The following is a 21,634-nucleotide window of genomic DNA, read 5'->3' as shown; positions in this document are numbered from 1 at the left end:
TGAGCATAATTCTATTCCACTTAAAATAAATGGATTTACGCCTAGTAAAAACTTGTTTAGTTTAGAATGCGGTAATTCTAATTCTAGAATGCGGTAATTGCCTTTGTCTATCACAGTAGCGCCCTCAAAGTCAATCACGGCAAAGTCAATCAAAACACTAGAATCTTGGCATACTGCAAAAACTGTCGGCGCAGACAATAACTCTAAACCGTTATCGAGACAAAATTCTATCTTATTGTAATTTGATTTTGTTCTATTGTCCATTTTTTAGCTTTCCACACTTCTATTGTATTTTTTAGTTTTTAATTTTTTTCACACCCTCCCCTGTATATATTTCCATTCACGCACTTATATTTTTTACATTCGTTAAAGGCTATAGTATAATAGCCGAAAGGTCATATTTTAAAACCTTTTTAACCAGAGAACGTTTTTTACCTTTTTCACTATGTCATATCCTGGTTACAGTTCAATTTTTAATAGTAATGCTGTTGTTAAACAAATGGAGTTTCAAATATTTAAGTGATTTCATTTGCAACACCACATCAAGTGTTGTTACGTTACTCCTGTAACTGGCACAAAAAAGGGATAATTAACTCTTAATTTAGTCTCAGAAACTTGACCCTGCTTAGCAGTTAAACTGAAAAATCCAAAATTTTTTCATCACTTTTGTACAAGGAGTTGACTTATTTACGAATAACTGAAGAAAGTCATAACATTTTCCCCTTTTCTACCAAATGGTCATTTGACTTGTAAACAAAAACAAGAACCTGAAAACTTTAACACATCAATGCACTCAAGTTCAGTATGTTGTCTATAAAAACTAAGCATTAGAGTAATTTTTTATCCAACCTCATTCTTTGTTGGAGAAAACATTCCTTAAACATTTTTCCTGATGAAATTTGTGTTTGCGGCCTTTATGAACATTAGTGTCCTCTACCATTGCTCCTTGATCTTGTCACGCAACGCATTACATGACAGCACAGAAACAGGGCTTCAAAGGAGTAACTTTAACTTGCCATGAATACTCTTACTTAATTTTCTTTCATGCAGTGAAATAACCTAATACCTCGTGCTCCATATTACACTGGTAACTGCTTAAAAGTTGAATTGCTTTACTTCTGTGCTTGATGTGAAAGGAAAATATTTCACGACAACAAACAACATTCAAAAGAGGTTTTCTTCATTAGCTTCATGTTTACAGCTTCAGTGGCAGATTCAGGGACTTGGTAGAGAAGGGAAGGGGGATCTAAAGTTTGATTCAGGAGATAAATTTCCTTCTTGTTTTTACTTGAGAGCCTTGACATGCCAAGAATTGATATATTTCAAGATGAGTGAGTTTAGAACACCTCCAATTTAGCAGTTATATAAATCCTGTTGCCAACAGAATTTTGATTTCAGGCAAATAGTAAAAATATTGACAGGTCTAATGATTGGGGGGGGGGGGGGGTGTGCCTTCTCCTGAACCTGCCACAGAGCCTGAATATATATCAATCTCCTCCACTGTCATCGTCTTTCTTGTCAAAACAACACCTTTGTTGCAGAATGATACAAAGTTACACATACTAACATGACTTTTAGATATGAAATTAACTTACAATTTGACATCGTCTACAAGGACAAGCTTATGGGAGTCCTCCAAAGGGCTTTACTGAAGTTCTCTGGCAGCTCTCACTCTTTTTCGTCACAGTCAAGATTTTCTTTCCTAAAGCAATGAGTAAAACAAGTAAAAGGTATGGGTATAGAAATAATATTGCTACCATCATCGTGATTATCCTAGCATTATGTGGAATCTGGTGACCAGTAGTTTAGACCGCAATCCTATTAACCTGCGGTGTGCGTGCGGCACATGCGCAGAGACAGTAAAAAAACGTGCTCGACGGCACGAGAGAACCGCCATGTTGGAACTTGGACTCGTTATGTGCTCGTTGTGTTTTACTAAGCGTGGCCGTCCCGTTTTGTTCTGTCACTGTTAGAAGTTTGTGATTAAGTATTCGTCGATTAAAGTCAATTAATTCAGTCTTGTGGTTTACACACATTAAACCTGCTTTCTGCCAATGGAGAAATTTATATCCTCTTCAAACAAGTAACGTTGACCTTACGGGTAATTTACGCAGACGATACTGTTCGTTCACCTAGAAATCTCTCACGTCTTCCTTCCTATGTATACCAAATCACTTGAAAATTCCACATCTGTTTAGGCTATACCTAACCCTTACACAGGAACTCTAAACATTTTGATCATTGTCCGTGAAACAACTAACTAACCTTTCTTTCTTGAAGTCAAATGTGACATTATCTCCAATCAGCATGAACGGAGCCCACTGGGAGACTTTGGTAAAGCCGGTGTTCCTCAACCATTTCATGGCCTGGTGGAGACATTCACTGGCACTAAATCCGTCAACAAGGTGTCTGTAGAAACGGCTCATGAACTGCCATGTTGCTTCGTCCTCTATGGCCCACAGTGTCACCAGCACTGATCGTGCACCGGATGCCAAGAATGCTCGAGCGATTCCAAGAACTCCCTCGGCTTTTATCTCTCCTCGCCCACTGTGGCAACAGCTGAGTACTACCAGTTTAGCTCGCAGTTGAACTTGTGAAATATCAGAGATCCTCAAGAGGTAGTCTTCTTCTTCTGGAATACTTTTAGCAGTAGGGCGAGGGGAAAGGGCGATCTCTCCTGTATCAGCGTTACCATGTGCCGCAATATGAATCAGACTCACTGAGTTGATCGCTTGAAGTACCGCGTCTCTGGTCGCATGCTCTCCTAACAAAGGCTGAACACCCAGTAGTCGTCCGATCATCTCTGCTTCCTTTCTTGCACCAGGTAAATCAACAAGGGTCTGGGTTTTTCCCTTGTAATGCACCTTTCCTGCCTTAGGATTACCCACAATTAGAGCACCAGTCTGACAATGGTAGTCCGCTGGGCAGTCCTGAATGAGCTTCAGAGTCGTCAAAGAAGGGACGATGCGGATTCTGAAAGTCTCCGATAAATACTTTCCGCCTGGCTGTTGACGTAGAGCTGCAAATGGAACTCGGTACAAGCTACGCTCCGGAACAATGACGATTTCTGGTTCGCTGAGTAAATCAGCCACTGGAGCAATGATCAGTTTGGAACAAAGATTAAGTCTTCTTTGATTTTCTGGAGTTTCTTCGCCTCGCAGATCTGCTTCGCTTTCATAATCAGGTGATATCGGCATGGTTTCACTCAAAGAACGATCTTCGCATTTCTGTCTTGGTAAAATTCCAAAGCCACGAAGACCTTTGTTGAAAAAACTGTTCAAATCAAAGGCTTTCTCGTCAATAAGGGTTTTGTCATCGACCCATTCGGAACGTCGAAACAAAGTGTCTCCGTTTGGCTTCAGAACCCAAAGATGAACTTTTCGTGCATAATACGAAACGTACAGGAAAGTAGAGTGACGTTCTTTGTTTGAAATCTTATCAACCTTGGACCATGATCTTGGCTCCGCTGAGACGTGATTTTCAATGGAAAATTTGGCTGCCATCTGCTCCCCCAGGCATCGGGCGCGTCCCAGCTCTTCAATATATAGTGCATCTCGAGGATTTCCTGTCCTCAAACAAATTAGTTCACTGAGACTTTTGTAGAGATGCGTACCCTCTGCTTCTAAAAGAGATACTTGAAACTTCTCTTTTCCGTGTAGAGAATTTCGCATTTTTTCATATTTCTGAATAGCTTCCAGGAGATGCGAATGCGCTTCTTGAAACTTGGATTGCTGTGACTTCAAGTATGAAAGCCTGACCAGAGTTACAAGCTGCAGCGAAATGTCACCAATATAACAGCTCATTGAGCGGGATTTTTCGAAGTATTCTTCTGCCTTGCCGTATTCGCCAAGCTCTAGAAATATCGATCCGATGTTTGCATAAACTTGTGCTTCGCCTACTTTATCGCCAGTCTTAATACTGAGAGCAAGCGCTTTCTCGTAATATTCTTTGGCGCTCTGACGATCGTTGAATCCAAGAAACACTTTTCCAAGTGCATCATAAGCACGGCCCTCTATTCGTTCGCAACCAATTTCTCTGCAGATGGCAATTGCTTTATTTAGATTTTCTATAGCCTGACGATATTTTCCAAGCGAAGAAAACAGTGTTCCTAGGTTGTGGTAAATTACTGCTTCTCCTTCCCTGACACCAATTTCCTTCATGATGGGGAGTGCTTTCTCATGATATTCTTTAGCCTCACGATATTCACCAAGTAAATGTAACAAAGTTCCAAGGTTGTCGTAAGTTACTGCTTCTCCTCTTCTGTCACCAATTTCGATCATGATGGAGAGTGCTTTCTCATAATATTCTTTAGACTTCTGATATTCTGCGAGTGACCGTAACAAATTCCCTAGGTTTCCATAAACTGTTCCTTCTCCTTTCCGGTTACCAATTTCAATCATGCTGGCGAATGCTTTCTCATGATATTCTTTAGCCTTCTGATATTCACCAAGTGACTGTAACAAAGTTCCTAGGTTGTCGTAGGTTACTGCTTCTCCTTGTCTGTCACCAATTTCGATCATGATGGAGAGTGCTTTCTCATAGTATTCTTTAGCCTTCTGACTTTCACCAAGTGACTTTGACAAAATTCCTAAGTTTCCGTAAGTTACTGCTTCTCCTCTTCTGTCACCAATTTCAATGTTAATGGCTAATGCTTTCTCGTGATATTCTTTAGCCTTCTGACATTCACCAACTGACCCTAACAAAGTTCCTAGGTTTCCGGAAAATATTGCTTTTCTTTCTCTGTCACCAATTTCGATCACGATAGGGAGTGCTTTCTCGTAGTATTCTTTAGCCTTCTGATTTTCACCAAGTGACTGTAACGAAGTTCCCAGGTTGATGTAAGTTGCTCCTTCTCCTTGTCTGTCACCAATTTCGATCATGATGGAGAGTGCTTTCTCGTAATATTCTTTAGCCTTCTGACATTCACCAAGTGACTGTAACGAAGTTCCCAGGTTGATGTAAGTTGCTCCTTCTCCTTGTCTGTCACCAATTTCGATCATGATGGAGAGTGCTTTCTCGTAATATTCTTTAGCCTTCTGACATTCACCAACCGACTCTAACAAAGTTCCAAATTTTCTGTAAGTTGCTGCTTCTCCTCTTCTGTCACCAATCTCGATTACGATGGAAAGTGCTTTCTCAAGATATTCTTCAGCCTTCTGACATTCACTAAGTGACTCTAACAAAGTTCCAAAGTTTCTGTAAGTTGCTGCCTCTCCTTGTCTGTCACCAATTTCGATCATGATGGAGAGTGCTTTCTCGTAATATTCTTTAGCCTTGTGACATTCACCAACTGACTTTAAGAAGGTTCCAAATTTACTGTAAGTTGCTGCTTCTCCTCTTCTGTCACCAATCTCGATTACGATGGAGAGTGCTTTCTCAAGATATTCTTCAGCCTTCTGACATTCACCAAGTGACTCTAACAAAGTTCCAAAGTTTCTGTAAGTTGCTGCCTCTCCTTGTCTGTCACCAATTTCGATCATGATAGGGAGTGCTTTCTCATAGTATTCTTTAGCCTTCTGACATTCACCAAGTGACTGTAACACAGTTCCTAGGTTGTTGCAAGTTGCTGCTTCTCCTCTTCTGTCACCGATTTCGATCAGGATTGAGAGTGCTTTCTCATGATATTCTTTAGCTTTCTGACATTCACCAAGTGACTGTAACACAGCTCCTAGGTTGTCGTAAGTTACTGCTTCTCGTTGTCTGTCACCAATTTCGATCAAGATGGAGAGTGCTTTCTCATGATATTCTTTAGCCTTCTGACATTCACCAAGTGACTTTAACACAGTTCCTAGGTTGTTGTAAGTTGCTGGTTCTCCTCTTCTGTCACCGATTTCGATTTCGATAGAGAGTGCTTTCTCATGATATTCTTTAGCCTTCTGAAATTCACCAAGTGACTGTAACACAGTTCCTAGGTTGTCGTAAGTTACTGCTTCTCGTTGTCTGTCACCAATTTCGATCATGATAGGGAGTGCTTTCTCGTCGTATTCTTTAGCCTTCTGAATTTCACCAAGTGACTGTAACGAAGTTCCCAGGTTGATGTAAGTTGCTCCTTCTCCTTGTCTGTCACCAATTTCGATCATGATGGAGAGTGCTTTCTCGTAATATTCTTTAGCCTTCTGACATTCACCAACCGACTCTAACAAAGTTCCAAATTTACTGTAAATTGCTGCTTCTCCTCTTCTGTCACCAATCTCGATTACGATGGAGAGTGCTTTCTCAAGATATTCTTCAGCCTTCTGACATTCACTAAGTGACTCTAACAGAGTTCCAAAGTTTCTGTAAGTTGCTGCCTCTCCTTGTCTGTCACCAATTTCGATCATGATGGAGAGTGCTTTCTCGTAATATTCTTTAGCCTTCTGATATTCACCAAGTGACTGTAACAAAGTTCCTAGGTTGTCGTAAGTTACTGCTTCTCCTTGTCTGTCACCAATTTCGATCACGATTGAAAGTGCTTTCTCATAGTATTCTTTAGCCTTCTGACATTCACCAAGTGACTGTAACACAGTTCCTAGGTTGTCGCAAGTTTCTGCTTGTCCTCTTCTGTCACCGATTTCGATCAGGATTGAGAGTGCTTTCTCATGATATTCTTTAGCCTTCTGACATTCACCAAGTGACTGTAACACAGCTCCTAGGTTGTCGTAAGTTACTGCTTCTCCTCTTCTGTCACCGATTTCGATCACGATGGAGAGTGCTTTCTCATGATATTCTTTAGCCTTCTGAAATTCACCAAGTGACTGTAACACAGCTCCTAGGTTGTCGTAAGTTACTGCTTCTCGTTGTCTGTCACCAAGTTCGATCAAGATGGAGAGTGCTTTCTCATGATATTCTTTAGCCTTCTGACATTCACCAAGTGACTTTAACACAGTTCCTAGGTTGTTGTAAGTTGCTGGTTCTCCTCTTCTGTCACCGATTTCGATTTCGATAGAGAGTGCTTTCTCATGATATTCTTTAGCCTTCTGAAATTCACCAAGTGACTGTAACAAAGTTCCAAATTTACTGTAAGTTGCTGCTTCTCCTCTTCTGTCACCAATTTCGATGAAGATGGAGAGTGCTTTCTCATGATATTCTTTAGCCTTCTGACATTCACCAAGTGACTTTAACACAGTTCCTATGTTGATGTAAGTTGCAGCTTCTCCTCTTCTGCTACCAATTTCAATCATTATGGCGAGTACCTCCTTGAAATATTCTTTAGCCTTCTTATATTCATTATTCGAGTATAGTAAACTTCCCAGATTGTTACAATACGTGGCTTCCCATTCTCTATCTCCAAGCGCCTTCGTGATTTCAAGTCCACTCTGAAAAACTTCTTTTGCTTCTGCAAACCTACTTTGTATTTTATATATTTTTGCCAGTATAAAACTCACAATTACTTTTTTTCTTATGTCACTCACGTCTTGCAACATGGGAAGAAGTTTTCTGGCGCAACTTTCCGCGTTTATGTTATCAGAGATGTCGCAATATGCCCCAAACATCACCAAATAGATACGGTAATATACGTTAGCGAAGTGGTCCTCTACAGCCAGCGTTAGGTTGTCCAGTAAAACTAAACATTCCTCGCATAAAGCAATTGCCTGTTGATTACGTTTGGTGTTGTGAAGGAAACTGGCAACCAAAGTACCTGTAAGGATGACATGTTTGACAACTATGTTTTTCATCACGGCTCCTTCCTATATGCTGAAGAAAGTGGCCCTGACATAAACAGAAAGGAAAATACATCAAATAAATGATTTTTTCCCCCTTTTGATTGCTTAGTTAAATGTCATCATCTTGTGTATCTGGTTATTTAAATTTCTTTTAAGGAGTCACAATTTCCTCCTTATCAGATTTAACTTTAAAAAATTGTTGCACCTAAGACTTAAAGAAAACAAGAAATTAGTTGAATTTCAATAGTTTTTCTTTTGAAAACTGGTAAAGTCCCATTAGCCGAAACCCTATGAGAGAAATATTATATTGATTTTGGTCTTTCACTCAAGTCAGAGAAACCTACACTTAAGCTACTATGGAAAAAATTTTTATTACCACGCAATGTACTCGTAATTTAATTTAATAAATACTTATTCGGCGCAAATATCTATATGAATATATTCAGATGCGCCTTACACAGTAATCTCGTGCGTGGGAAATTAACGTCTCCTACCCCAACCCTGCAGGAGACGGGGCCTACGGTTTTACGTCCTATCCGAGAAGACGAAGCAATGTTTAAGGACACAACGTCATGCCCCAGCCAGGACTTGAACCCGGGCCGTCGGACCCAGAGTCCAGCACACTGACCACTGGACTACTCACGCCTCACGTTCATTTTTTAAATTGAAAGATTGTTTCCTATAAGACATTTTTCAGGTCTAAATTTTTCGTTTTATATTTGTTCCATCTACTTCCCAATGAGAAACCTTGATCTACAATGGTCAGTAAAGTCAAGGGCCTTGCTCCGTTCAGCTTTTTAGTTCAGTTCAATTTATCAACTTATCAGGTTTAGCAATTCATCGCTTTGGTCCGTTTTTAGCATTGTCTTTGAAAGTAAATTGAAAGTAAATGAGAAACGAAATCGCATTAGAGCTAAAAAAAAAGCGCTGTTAAGATACTGCGCCTCGTGATTCCACAACAACTTTTAAGATTTGTGATGACAAATATCGTTTTCGATAACAGTACTGACCACGCTAAACCACTGTCGATTTTCTTTTTACCACAATATCGACTTCAATTAAAACTGTTCTTTCAGTGCGTGACCATTGCGTGACACGTCAACGCGAGCAGCGTCGTCTGTACCCTTATTGACGCCGGCAAATTGGCTAACTAGATTACGACATCACTGCCAATTGTGATAAAAATCATATTCTTCGCATTAAAGATGTTGTTTAAAATTCTAGCATCATGAAAAATTTTGATCAAAAAAATTACAAAAAATTGATTTGTGTATGGAAGTCCAATGTTTTGGTAAACTCTAACGCCCTTATTGATTCTTTAGTTTAAATTGATTCATGATAAGATTCATACAAACGTTTGAAATCAGTTCATAAAAAAGAGAGTTTTGACGAGCTTTGTTCACAGTAAGGAATTTTGTTCCTTTGACATGTCACTGGGGTACAATATATACATAAACGTTGTTTTCAACATTCTTGGAAAAGTAGTCAACTTTGAACATCAGTCGATGCAATTTTTCAGAGGAATCCAGAAATTTATGGGACGACTTATCGACTCTTGACAAAGTCAATCAGCTGTCGTGTTCACTCTCAAATTCGTTTAAAAAGAGCATATGATGCATTTATTTGCACGCTAAAAAGTTTGTGCGACAGGCCAATTTAGTTTGCGTTCTTAGACAGCTTGTTAATTCAACTTCCCTGAGACAAAGTTGCGTGATACTTTCCTACAAGACATGTCACCGATTATGAATTTATCTCTCAAGTGAATCTGAATCCAGGCGACTTACAAACAACTTCTATTTGACTTTCATCAATCCGGTTAATAATTTTGCGCCTGTCTTGCTCCTTCCCAAGGACAGAGATGTGCCCTGTTTAGTGTTTTGATCTCTTGGAGTAAGAAACTGAAGTAATTCTTTGCTCGCATAACACCGAAACTAAAACAAGTCAGCCATATATTTTCATTCCAATTTCTCGACGAGACGGTTAAAGTTTTTGAAAATTTCACAATAAAGACCTTCACAGTATTTACCTTGCGAACATAATCTCTTGCTTTAACTCAGAGATTTTCAACTAAAACCGAAAAAAGAAAATAAACGTAATAATTTTGGTGAAAAAGTTGGGAAAAGTTTCGAAAATTATTTTGTGGAAAGAGAACGCTGGCTGAGTTAAAAACACCTCCGAATACTTTTAGCTGTGTTTTCAAAATCCTGCCTACTACAACAATCTACAAGTCTCTGAAGAAAAAGCAGCTCGGCAGGAATGAAGATACAGTTTGTAAAATCCAAAACGCAATGCGGGATAGGATAGTTCTGCAAGATATCTACCATCGATTTAACAAATAGATTCCAAGTTGCCGTGCGTCTGTTTAGACTAATAGATCACAGAGGACGTCAAAATGTGGTAAGAACAAAAAAGTGGCACACGAGGCGCAACCGAGTGTGTCACTGATATTATGACTGATGAAACCAAAAGCTAGAAATTAAAATAAAGAGTTTTCCGTCGAAGGAAAAATTGTGCGATTAGTTTATTTTTTTCTTAACCTGTGATATTTTAGTTTCCGTTACCGTTTTCTCGATTGCTCCGCTATTGCGTTACTATTTCACCGGTTGCTTTGTTTAGAATCACCCTTTCGACTAGCTTTGGGGATTCGTCATAATAAAGCAGTCAGAAATGATATCCTTTCTCCAGCACTAATACAAATGCAAACGGCCCCTGTGAATTGCATCGTTCAAAATAGACTAAACATTCATGTTATGGAAGTGTCATTTTAAATCACTTTCTGTCGTAATATTGTTTAATGAAAGAAAAAACTTCGCCCTCTTGATTTTTATATGAACCACGATACGAAGGTTGGTTGCTCTAAGTTTTATATCTGCGACTAACGAACTGATATCTTTGCACATCCGTTTGGATTTTTATTTGTCAAAAATGCTCGCGTGTTAAGCCAATGTTTGTTTATCTACAGCACGGGAATCACGAAGACTTGAATCTGAGTCCGAATAAGTATAAAGTGTCTGTTAACTAAGATTTACGTCTGATTTGTAATTTCTAACTGTCATACATTTCTTTCTAGAACAGCCATAACAACTTTGCATTACATCAGAGTAACACTGTAGTGGATAGTTTTTCTATTTCCATATTATATTAATCAGATTTTAATCACGGCTGTGAATGAAGCGTTTCATCACTTTATGTTTTTATTAGCTCTATGCACTCGCCTGAATACTGCACTTCGAGCAAAATTAGCCAGAGGGAAAATAGAATATTATTATATACAAACCGAGATTTACGCGCCAAAAAGCATCGAGATAAAAATAGTCTCTTCGCGCTAGAGAAGCCAGCTGATTGGTCATACGATTTTTTTTACTTATGAAAAACGACGTATCGACGCTCTGATTGGCTATATCATTATTTTCACTGGTGAACAAAACCGTGTCACTCGCCGCTCCTCTTGACTGACAAATAGCACATTTTTAAGAGCTTAGGCGCATTTTTCTTTTAGAAAGATGGCTTCAAATCAGACTAACTAGACTGATGTTGCTTTGCTCCACGAATTTCTTGTTTTGAAAGGCGAGACGAGACAAAAAATAAGCAACCAATAAAGTATCGGGTTTTCACTTCTGTATTTCAAATTTTGAACTTCCGTAGAACTATTTCGACATATTTTCAGGATGTCTTATTTTATTCTAACTAATTCTGCCTTTTAACGGCATTTTTGCTTGATAATGAAGAAATGTAAAATGGTTTCCGTGTTTACATAGCCTGATGTAAACACGCGGGAGGTTGGGAGAACACGAGATAAGCGTAGGAAACCACGACTCGAAGCGGAGTGGTTTCCAGCTTATCGAGTGTTCTCCCAACCTCCCAAGTGTTTACATCAGGCTATGTAAACACGGAAACCATTTTACATTTCTTTTATAATATAACTAATGAAAGAGGAACGAAAACCGTGTTTACATACGCTCATGTAAAATGATTTTATGGCCAATCAGAGCGCGCGTGCTATTTGAATTATTTTATAATTTAAAATGTAAATTATTTTACAAGGAAGCCATTTCAGTGCAACTCTCGAACTGTGAGGCGGCTTGACCGCGCGTTGTTTTCCTTTGAAAGGAAATAAAGATATGTTTATCTTTGAGTTCTGTTCGCTTATGAATCTCGGTATGTATATAATAAATAAGTTATTTCACGGTTAGTTCGCTTGTACGATTTTTATTCACTCGTTGTGAATAAAAATCGTACACGCTCACCAACCGTAAAATAACCTTTAATTATGGAATCTGGATAGACGGTGGATGGAACTGACTTTGTATGATGTGTCATGAACCGTATATAGTGCTTACCGTCCAACTCCTTTGCAACTAGCTTCCCTCAAGTGAATGAATCAAATCGCAATCACTGAAAAGTTAAAACAAAGTAAACTTAAGCTATACAGACCAATCTGATACGAACAGTTTTACATCTTTGGAGACATGCACATACCGTTTTTAGTGAAACCAAAGCAAGAAACTGAAAGAACATCTTCCCCAAAAGAAAAGATTTTGAGGATAGCCACGTTGAGAATAACATAATCATTAAAATCAGAAACATCAAAATTTTTTAAGGTTAGAAAAATCGAGGTTCATTGTATCACTCTGATCATCCAAATAAAACTAACGTTCATGTTATTACGGTTTTCTGTTTATTCAAATCACTCCCGATTTAAATTTATTTCTGGGAAAAAAAATTCGCCCTCACGCTCTCCATATAGCGGTTTGGTCTCGTTGCATTTGTTTTTTTAACTTGCATCTTTTGGTCTGGATTTGATATTTTCTTAAGGAAAATTAATATTTACACGAGGTCTAACCCACACCGCGGTAAATAAATATCATTTTACTATTAGCTTTCGGATCTCTTGACATTGTTCACAAGAATAAATGCTCAGACAAATGGTTCGGCAAAACTGAGGATGGCATAGAACGCGGCTTTGTCAATCAACGGCTAAAATTTGTAAATAACCGGCCCATACACTCTAAGCCTCTATGAAGTCAATACTGGTTTGACTTGAAAAAAGGCCGGTCTTGATAAAGGCAGGCAGTAAGCTTCTAAAGTCTAATTCGAAACTCTCTCTTCCAGTCGCTTTATATTTTCTTCCAAAGAAGTTACAAGAATTTAGCGTGACATCAACACCCTGTACAGCTGACAGGCCTCTACGCTCATCGACTCTTTGCTGGATTATGTGTTGACATCGTAGAGAGAAGTTGCATGTCGAAATGTCTAATACTTCAAGGGAGGTGTAGAGGGTTCACATTCTATAGCATTTGGTGGAAAAATTTAAAAAATTTTTAACCCCGAAAAGGACAAGAGAAATCTAGTTTATCATTACTACACACCAAAACATATCTAGAATGAAAAATATGTATATACCGTAAAATTGTAATGAACCGGGACAGAAGATGCAACATATTTCATTAATTGTAAAATGCTTACCGTTTAATTCCGAAACTTTTCTCGCTCGAATGAATCAAACCACACCACTGGGAAATTAAAACAGCGTGAGCAATAGGTGCGTAAAATCATAATTTACAGACAGTGAAAACTACGGGGGATGATCACGCTGTTTTTATGGTTTTGATGTCATGACTGTCGAAACCAAAAGTAAGAAACTGAAATGGTATTTTTCCTCCCAAGTCATAGAGTATGCAAATAAACTGTGTATATATAGCCTTAGTTTGCATAACTTTGTACTGATGAAGCCCTAACCGGCGAAACGTTTACTACCAAAGTATATAACATTTGTGCCTTTCGAAGTCTTTTGGTTTTTTTTCTCACATACATAGATACATATATATATTTACACATTTATATTTACACCCGTTTCCAAAAACGTTACAATTAATTTGAAAATGTACAAATACGATTTATCCTCTTTTTAAATATCTTTGAGCACGTGAGTGTACTGTAATGTCTCTCGTGAACTATTTTAAGCAGGAACAGAAAGCGTTTTAAAGAATTGCATGATGACAGCATTTTTTTCAAATTTTATCATTTCAGGTGAAGAAACGTGTCTCCATGAGAAAGCTGTTAGAGAGCTTTTCGAATGAGCGTCATAAAACCAAAAGCAGGCTTAGGTAACCGCAACAGCGAATCAGGAGAAATCTTACAGAACGATAAATCCTCTCATCTTTAATACAAACCATAATTGTGCAGATACGCTTTTAAAAGCAGCATTACTTGCAAAACTCGATCGAAAAATGTCTAATTCCAAGCGCAGGAAAATGCCTGTCTTATTGTCTGCTTCACTGCTTGCCTCACTTCACAAATATTCCAGCAATAAAGAAACGGGTTTAACGTCGAGTTAAAGTAAACTAAAGAATAAGCTATTTCAAAACTGATGGAAGATTGAGATGGATATGTCTTACTGTAAACAATCTTAATTTGCATCACAATATACGGTAGGTAACACACAACTAATGTTAACTGCACCCACAGTGCACTGTACACTGCCTTTCTATATCGCGCCATGTTTAATGCATTTGGTGTGCTCGGCTGAATAGGATCTTGTACTTTTGCCTGAAGACAACGAAGAGTGCGAAAAATCTTTATGTATGAGGCAACCGAGATCATTAGGCAAGGAGGTGGAACTATATAGCTACACCAAAAGGATATCTGGGGATCTAGAACGTAGCAAAAAGCAGAAATACTGGATACAATCCAAAACGTAGCGAGAATGATATACGTGCGCTTCAAAGTAACAACTTGTTTGTATCTCAGCCCCAACTGCAGAGCGAGGAGTCGGTCCACACTGATAGCAGTAACCGTTAACAAAGATGCTCCACATAATGCATAGCCTGTGATGAAAGCGGCGTCAACTGCGTAACGACAAAGATCCCAGTCTTCGTAAACTAATGAAATATAATAAGTGGCATAGAGAGGCTGGCCTGCAAGTCCAATCAACAGATCAGTTGTTGCCAGGCAACGATACAAGAGTTTGGACGGCGGATGAAGTGTAGATTCTTTGTGAAGGGCGGCAAGGATAAGAGAATTTCCAAGAAGTGCTATGATAGAGAAGAGGATGTTTACTGCTGAAAAAATTATTGACTGTTGTTGTGATCCACCTGCCGAAGAGGGGTAGCATCGCAGTTCTTCGAATGTTTTCGCTTGTGTTCCACGTTCTGTAAAATTTGTCCTGGCCATCATTATTCTGTTGTCATTTACCACAACAGTTAACTGATTTTTTAACATAACATTTGAGTGAAGTTGAGATTTGAATTATCTCAGGTTCGGCGAAGGATGAACTTGAATTTGTAACAATCTGCGAATGAAACTAATGAGGTTTTTCATAATAATTGAGCACAGCTTTTTAATTAAAAAAGTATTTCCGCATATAAGTGCCTTTTCGCATCCATTTTAAACTGGAAACAAAGCAGTGTCAGGGCACGCTATTATGCAACCAAACTCTTCGTTCTTTTATTATTTTTCCCCAGTTGTACATGCTCTCTTCCTTTATGATAGAAAATTTATGATGCATTTCGAAATTTTTTTTCTCGTATGTTGGACAAACGTAAGCAATTATTTGATAACTCGCAATTCTGTGATATTCCATTCATGCTGTATATCCATGAGTGTCCTATGATTGAAGCTGGAATCTATAACTAAACAATAGTGTGCGACACAACTTCAAGTTTGCCTACTTGGTTAAGTTAAATTCAGACGTGAATTCACATTAAAAGGAAAGCATAAGACAATCGAGACATAATTACTATTTTATTTTGCCGAATTTTCTTCGGCAAAACTATTGTGACCATGAAGGGTAGGTGATTGATTGTTTCACTTAAATTCAGAAAAATTGTCAATATTTAAAGGACTTTTCAATCTCATTAAAAACCCGAGTTTTTCAATTGTACTCTATACCCTACAGAAATATTTTTGATATGTAACAAAAAAAAAAACATGCATTCTCGCGCATTATTAGCTTTCCGGAGAATTTCCTTAGTATGAAAACGAGTCTGTAAATGATTTTGTGACGGGCTGTGATTCTAGATTTTTCGCGCTAACTGGAATTTTGCGGGGAACACAACGATAAGGGGGAAAGTGGCTCGGTAGAGACCACTTGACTGCGGGAACGGAAATTCGTCACGCTTTCCTGGTACACGGGACCTGCTTCTGTGGACTTATTACGGACTAGATGGCGTTTAGTTCCACAGTAACTTTATTCTAGTTTATGCTTGTGAGCGACATGAACAGTAGCGTACTCGAAAGCGTAATCGAAAAAGCTTCACAATATAATTGCGCGAGGTTCTATTATTACACAAATTGCAATATTTGAATAAGGTCGCGAAAGAGCGAGAAATGTATTTCGTGGTTAAGTGATTTCATTCAAATATTCCATCTGTTCAGAAAGAATTTGAAAACTAAGGAAGCGGATACAATAGACTCTAAGCCATTAAAAAGAGCAAATTTAATTCAAAATTCATAGCTCTGATATCAAAAACAACTCTCTTAATTTCGGTAGAGTAGCTCAGGAAATGAAAGCGAGAAGTAGTAATGATTTCTGCCAATTTATGCGATGTTGGTGTTAAGTTCGGAAAAGCGACAACGCGAGAAAATTGTGCGTACGAGCATAAACTCAGCTATCAACTTCCATAAGAACCAACTTTCCAGAAAGATCATAAACACTTATATTTATATTTCAATAGGAGAAAGCACTGACACTTCTATTTACATGCAATATCAACAGTAATGGTTATCAAAGCTCCAACATACAGGTGTACGATGAAAGGCAAAGTAACAACCAAATGTATTAGTTGGCAATTCAAAAGTTGCTGTGGTTTTTTTCTATATATTTTCTTAAATACTGGGGTGAAAGAACTCGGATAAATCGAAAATGGTTAAACGTAAAAATTTTATGCGTAAATATGTTCCAAACAAACACATGGAAAACTCATCAAATTTTCCCGTAACAGCGCTCGTGTGGGAAATATGGCGCCAAAGTCAAGCGCCTTATATATGAACACATGTTTTAAAGGATTTGAAAATATACTGTTTTACCGCTAGAAAAATAAATGACTTTAATAGTTCTCCTTCTGGCACCATCCTTTTGAAATTTCTACTCCATAATTGCATTTTTCTAAGAAGGTTTAACGAATAAAACAAGCTTTCTTAAGATAAAGTTGGTTTTTTGATTTCATGTCTTTCTGATCACGATTATACCGCGAGGAAGATCTCTAACTCCATATCAACGACAAAGTGTGTATGTCTGATTGTCTGCTTCACTGCTTGTCGTACTCCACGAATCTTTCAGCAGTAAAGAAGGTTCAAAGTGGTGTGAAAATAAATGAAGAGACCTTTTAATTAATCGTCTTGTAACAATTATGTGTGACAAATATGTTTGACTTTTAGTAATCGCAGTTTCCACTATACCATATGGTAGTTAACAAACCACCAATGCTAACTGCAACCCTAGTGTACCATTTACTGCTTTTCTGCATCGCGCCATGCTCAGTGCAGTTGGTTGGTTCGGCTTCTGTTGAATATGATCTTGTACATGAGTCTGATAATAACACTGTATGTCTTTCTCTTTCTTTTCTTTTTTTTCTTGGTACACAGTAAATACTGTTGCACGAAATCATAAAAATTTAGTTTTCTGAAGGTATCGTCAGTGCCTCGATTCCTTTCCTTTAAGTTTTTTCACAAAAGATTACAAAATACCAACAAATGCTCGAGCTACAATCTCTTCAAGCTTCGTATCTATTACTATCCAGCTCAAGGAGAATCTAATTCCATGGACAACACATCACTTGCCTGATTATCTGGTCTACAGCTCGTCTAACTTCATGGATCTTCCAGCAATAAAGAAACGGGTTCAAAGTGGAACTAAAGTAAGAAAAAGTAATTGCTATTTCTCTAGTAACCATTAGAAGTGGTGAATATGTCTTTGTGCGAGCCATTACCGTCAAAACTATACTTACTGGTACAAAACAGACAACTAGTGCTGACTGCACCCACAGTGCACTGTACACTGCCTTTTTGTATCGCGCCATGTTCAGTGCACTTGGTTGGCTCGGCTGGTGTTGAGCCTGATGACGACTGAGAGTACGGAAAATTTTAATATACGAAGCAACTGAGATTAATAAGCAAGATGGTATCATGACACGACCCAAACATGGAGGTATAGGAGAAACAAACACAAAGTATAGAGTGTCGACAATGGGGACAACCCAAAATAGCGCTAGAGCGATATAAACGCGTTTCAAATTCACAATTTGTTTGTATCTCAGTCCTAACAACAAGGCGAGAAGTCTGTCCACGCTTATGGCCATCGTCGTCATCAAAGACACTGAAGATAATACATAAGACGTTACGAGGCTTGCATCAAGTACGAATCGACAAATACTCCAGTGTTCATGAACCACGGATATCCAGAGAGAAGCAACAAGAGGATGCGCAAGGAGGCCTGTTAAAAGATCAGTTGTAAGTAGACAACGGTATAAGAGTTTGGACGGTGGATGAAGGGAAGATTCCTTGTGAAGGGCAACAAGGACGAGAGAATTGCCAAGAAATGCTGTCATGGAGAGAAGAATGTTGACTGCTGTGAAAAATATTGCTTGTTGTTTTAGTGCACCTCCCAAAGCGGGGGAGCATAGCAGTTCTTGAAATGTTTTTGCCTGTGTTTCATTTCCTGTTAAATTTGTTGTCTCCATCATACTGCAGTCGTTCCGTTTTTTCTCGAAATTTACCACCTATTATGGCAAGAAATATTTCGCCTTAGTAAGCATTCGAAAGTTAGGATCACTTCAACCTTGCCTTCATAACAGCAATTACACTAAGACTTCCTTATCAATGTATATTCATTTAAATGCGCAAACAAAGTGTCTGTGCTGCCAAGAAAATTTCCTTTTCTTTTCACTTTTGATTTTCCCACGTATGAATCAGCAATAGGACGGAAGCATAAAGACATCTGTATGACAAACAATCCCTCTTCAACCAGATGAGCATTCATTACTGGAGAGTATTTTGAAAATGTTATCTGTGTGCTGTTGAGCATTGTATCATTCTCAGCTATGACAAACTAAAAAGCAAAAACTTGAAGTTGGCGATGTCAGTTTATAAAACAATTGGTTCATACGTCATCTGTATGAACCAATTGTGTTATAACATTTTTAACCCGATGGAAAATTTTTTTTCCGGACGGATTTGTTTGCTGACGTCATGAGCGTGCACAATAGGAATATGAAGCGCGCTCGCGCAATTGAATTTGGTTAGACAAATTTACTAGCTATGTTACGTGAATAATTGAATCCCCGACTGTTTCCGAAAAATAAAACATGAATATTTGGTCATAAATGCAAACTCTCCTTAAAATATTTGACTTTTTTTTTTTATTAAAAAGCTATTTCCGCGTTCATTGTTTTTCTTTTTTAACATCTGACACTAACTTGAGACGAATAATAGCAGATGCACGATATTATGCAGCCAAACACCTTTAATTTAACTGATATAAAAACAAGCAAAATTAAAAAATCTTTTGAGAACTGTGATTTAATTTCCCCATTTACCAAACCGTAAAGCTTAGGATAATTACAAATTAGCCATAGAGTTAATTTGCGTGTTAAAAATAGACACGGATTGAATTTGTTCTAATTTTACAATACCATAACAAAATTATTTTTGATCATGTTTTCGCTGCCGATAAAGAAGCAGTTTACGTAAATAACCTGTCATTTTTGAGCACTGATAATTAAATATTTATCTTCTCTCTCTGTGTTGGGAAACTCTGGACTTTAATAAAACCTCGAGAAATGACTGAAACGAGAAAAGTGAAAGTTTTACTAAAGTTGGTTGGTTGATTGGAATCCGGCGAAGACTGAGAACCAATTCCCTTACCCTAGATTTTACGTCAATATATTTGACCTCTCGGTTTATTCAGAGTAGCGACTGCAGCTCAGTTAACAAACATTAATGTCATTAATATGTTTGCGCCTGCCAACTGTAAAGTTAAGGATAATTAGAAAATAACAATAGAATTAATTAACATGGTAAACATTTATAGACATTGATTATATTCTTATTTGACAATAAGAAGAGAAAACTTTTTAAATCCGGTTTTTAAATGATAACCTGTCTTTTATAAGCGCTAATAATTAAGTTGTTACCTTTTTCTCTGTGTGTGGGAAAGTCTAAAACTGAAACTGAGAAGCAGCGTATGGCAGTTTGCGGTCTTCCCCTACATCAAGGCGGTTCGGAAAGCCGTAAAACTCTAAAACAAAAATTTATCCTTCAAATCGGAACTCTTAATCCCCACAGTTTCAACGAGCGCTTTTCATTCTCTTTTGACATTGTAAACTTTTTGATTGGTTTCTGCCTCAGCGTATAGGATGTGCGCGAGCGTATAAGAGGTGTAAGACTTGCTGTGCGCCTAGCCGAGAGTAACTATAGGTTCCTGAGTTATAAAACATAGAAGAAAACAAATTGTCAATCGAGTGTTAATAGTTTTTCTGATATCCATCCCTTTATCTTCGATCTCGATCTTTATGAATGAGTTTGTTCAGATCATTATTCGAGTGCAACTTTTACTGTGATCAGAGGATAATCGTTGATAATAAACTAGAATCGCCGCAAGAAGGAGTCAAATCACCTGCTGTATATTCGAAAGCTTGCTTGATAGGAGAAGAAATTGGATCTAGCTATGCTTGATTAGCTGACTTTTGTTTGTTATTATCCAGGAAAATTTGCAAGGGAAAGGAAGAGAGAAATTTAAGATTGAAAAATAAATTGCATGAGATGATTATTTTGTTGGCGGTATATCTTGTTTCGTCTCCAATTCCAGTCCGAGACGAAACTGAGAAAAAAATGGCTGTAACTTTTTTCTTTTTAATTATAATGTTCAACTGAATTATTTTAAAATAAAGCGGTACGTTTCTTAAGCAATTGTGGTGCTGCAACGGTGGGGGAGAATAACAACTAAGAGTGCCGATTTGAAAGATAAATTTTGTTCTAGAGTTTCGCAGCCGCTGTTTGGAAAACAGCTTTCCGAAGAGATAATCCCCACCGAGTCAACGAACGCTTTTCATTCAGCTAATTGATTCTAACTAATTTGTTCTAAAGAAACAAGACGGCCCGGTTTACAAGATCCCATGTGAATGCAGCAAAGTGTATATCGGTGAAACAGGGAGATCGATGCGAGAAAGGATACAAGAACATGACAGAGACATACGGTTTGCTCGTACTCAAACCTCTGCGGTTTCGGAGCGCCCTAAAGAAACGGGGCATATTTCTATTTGGAGCAAGGTTAAGTTTATTGATCGTGACCCCCTCTGGTACACGCGTAGGGTCAAAGAGACTATCCATATAAGGCTTCACCCCAGCAACATCAATAAAGATAGTGGTATCAAAAAAACGTCCTCTGACATATGCGGTTAAAAAACGCCGCTGACATGTGCGCGGGCACTAAACTACACAGGAAACCCAGTAATTAAAGATTAAATCGTCACAGTGTCACTATACTTGGGATGTCATTAATGTTTAGATTCCTCGACTTTTGGTTTTTCTTGGGCAATATAAGAATAATATTATCAAAACAGTTTGTGACGCGACTTAATGATTAATATAATTAAGCTCCTTATTTCTTCCTTTTTAATAATTTATCAGACAAGCAATATCCAATAACAACCAGCTTTGATACGACTGATAAGAACTTAACGGAAGATCTTATTAACTCCATAAACAGCAAAGTGCTTGTCTGATTGTCAGCTTCACAGCTTGTCTCACTTCACTAATCTTCCAGCAGTATAGGAACGGGTTTAACGTCGAGTTGAAATAAACCAGGGCGTTTACTATTCCCAGGGCGACGACTAAATGAGATAAATTTGCTTGTCTGTGAGCCAACACAATTCCCACCGCACTAAGTGGTACATAACAAGCAAGTAACACTAACTATACTCACAGTGGAGTGTACACTGCCTTTTTGTATCGCACCATGTTCAGTGCCTTTGGTTGGGCCGGCTGTTGCTGAA

At 38.1% G+C, this 21,634-nt stretch overlaps 3 protein-coding genes across 3 annotated transcripts; all 3 read right to left on the bottom strand.

The window, feature by feature from the left end:
* Nucleotides 1-1,260: 1,260 nt before the first annotated feature.
* Nucleotides 1,261-13,225, bottom strand: LOC131781633 (tetratricopeptide repeat protein 28-like). The gene is made up of 5 exons (XM_066159075.1): nucleotides 13,110-13,225; nucleotides 11,984-12,038; nucleotides 5,634-7,689; nucleotides 2,266-4,673; nucleotides 1,261-1,702 (listed from the first exon to the last, which is right to left on the bottom strand). Exons 3-5 carry the CDS (start codon nucleotides 7,653-7,655, stop codon nucleotides 1,669-1,671), a joined length of 4,464 nt encoding a protein of 1,487 aa, XP_066015172.1. The 5' UTR covers nucleotides 7,656-7,689; nucleotides 11,984-12,038; nucleotides 13,110-13,225; the 3' UTR covers nucleotides 1,261-1,668.
* A 652-nt stretch (nucleotides 13,226-13,877) lies between these two features.
* Nucleotides 13,878-14,816, bottom strand: LOC131781632 (melanocortin receptor 4-like). Its single transcript, XM_059098330.2, has one exon. It carries the CDS (start codon nucleotides 14,814-14,816, stop codon nucleotides 13,878-13,880), a length of 939 nt encoding a protein of 312 aa, XP_058954313.2.
* Nucleotides 14,817-17,395: 2,579 nt separating this feature from the next.
* Nucleotides 17,396-18,322, bottom strand: LOC136277366 (adenosine receptor A3-like). The gene has a single exon (XM_066159396.1). The coding sequence runs from the start codon at nucleotides 18,320-18,322 to the stop codon at nucleotides 17,396-17,398; it is 927 nt and encodes a 308-aa protein (XP_066015493.1).
* Between the last annotated feature and the right edge of the window lie 3,312 nt (nucleotides 18,323-21,634).

This window comes from Pocillopora verrucosa, chromosome 12 (genome assembly GCF_036669915.1).
Source record: "Pocillopora verrucosa isolate sample1 chromosome 12, ASM3666991v2, whole genome shotgun sequence".
Classification (NCBI taxonomy): domain Eukaryota; kingdom Metazoa; phylum Cnidaria; class Anthozoa; order Scleractinia; family Pocilloporidae; genus Pocillopora; species Pocillopora verrucosa.
The sequence above is the reverse complement of the archived record's forward strand: the minus strand, read 5'-3'. Positions and strand labels throughout refer to the sequence as shown.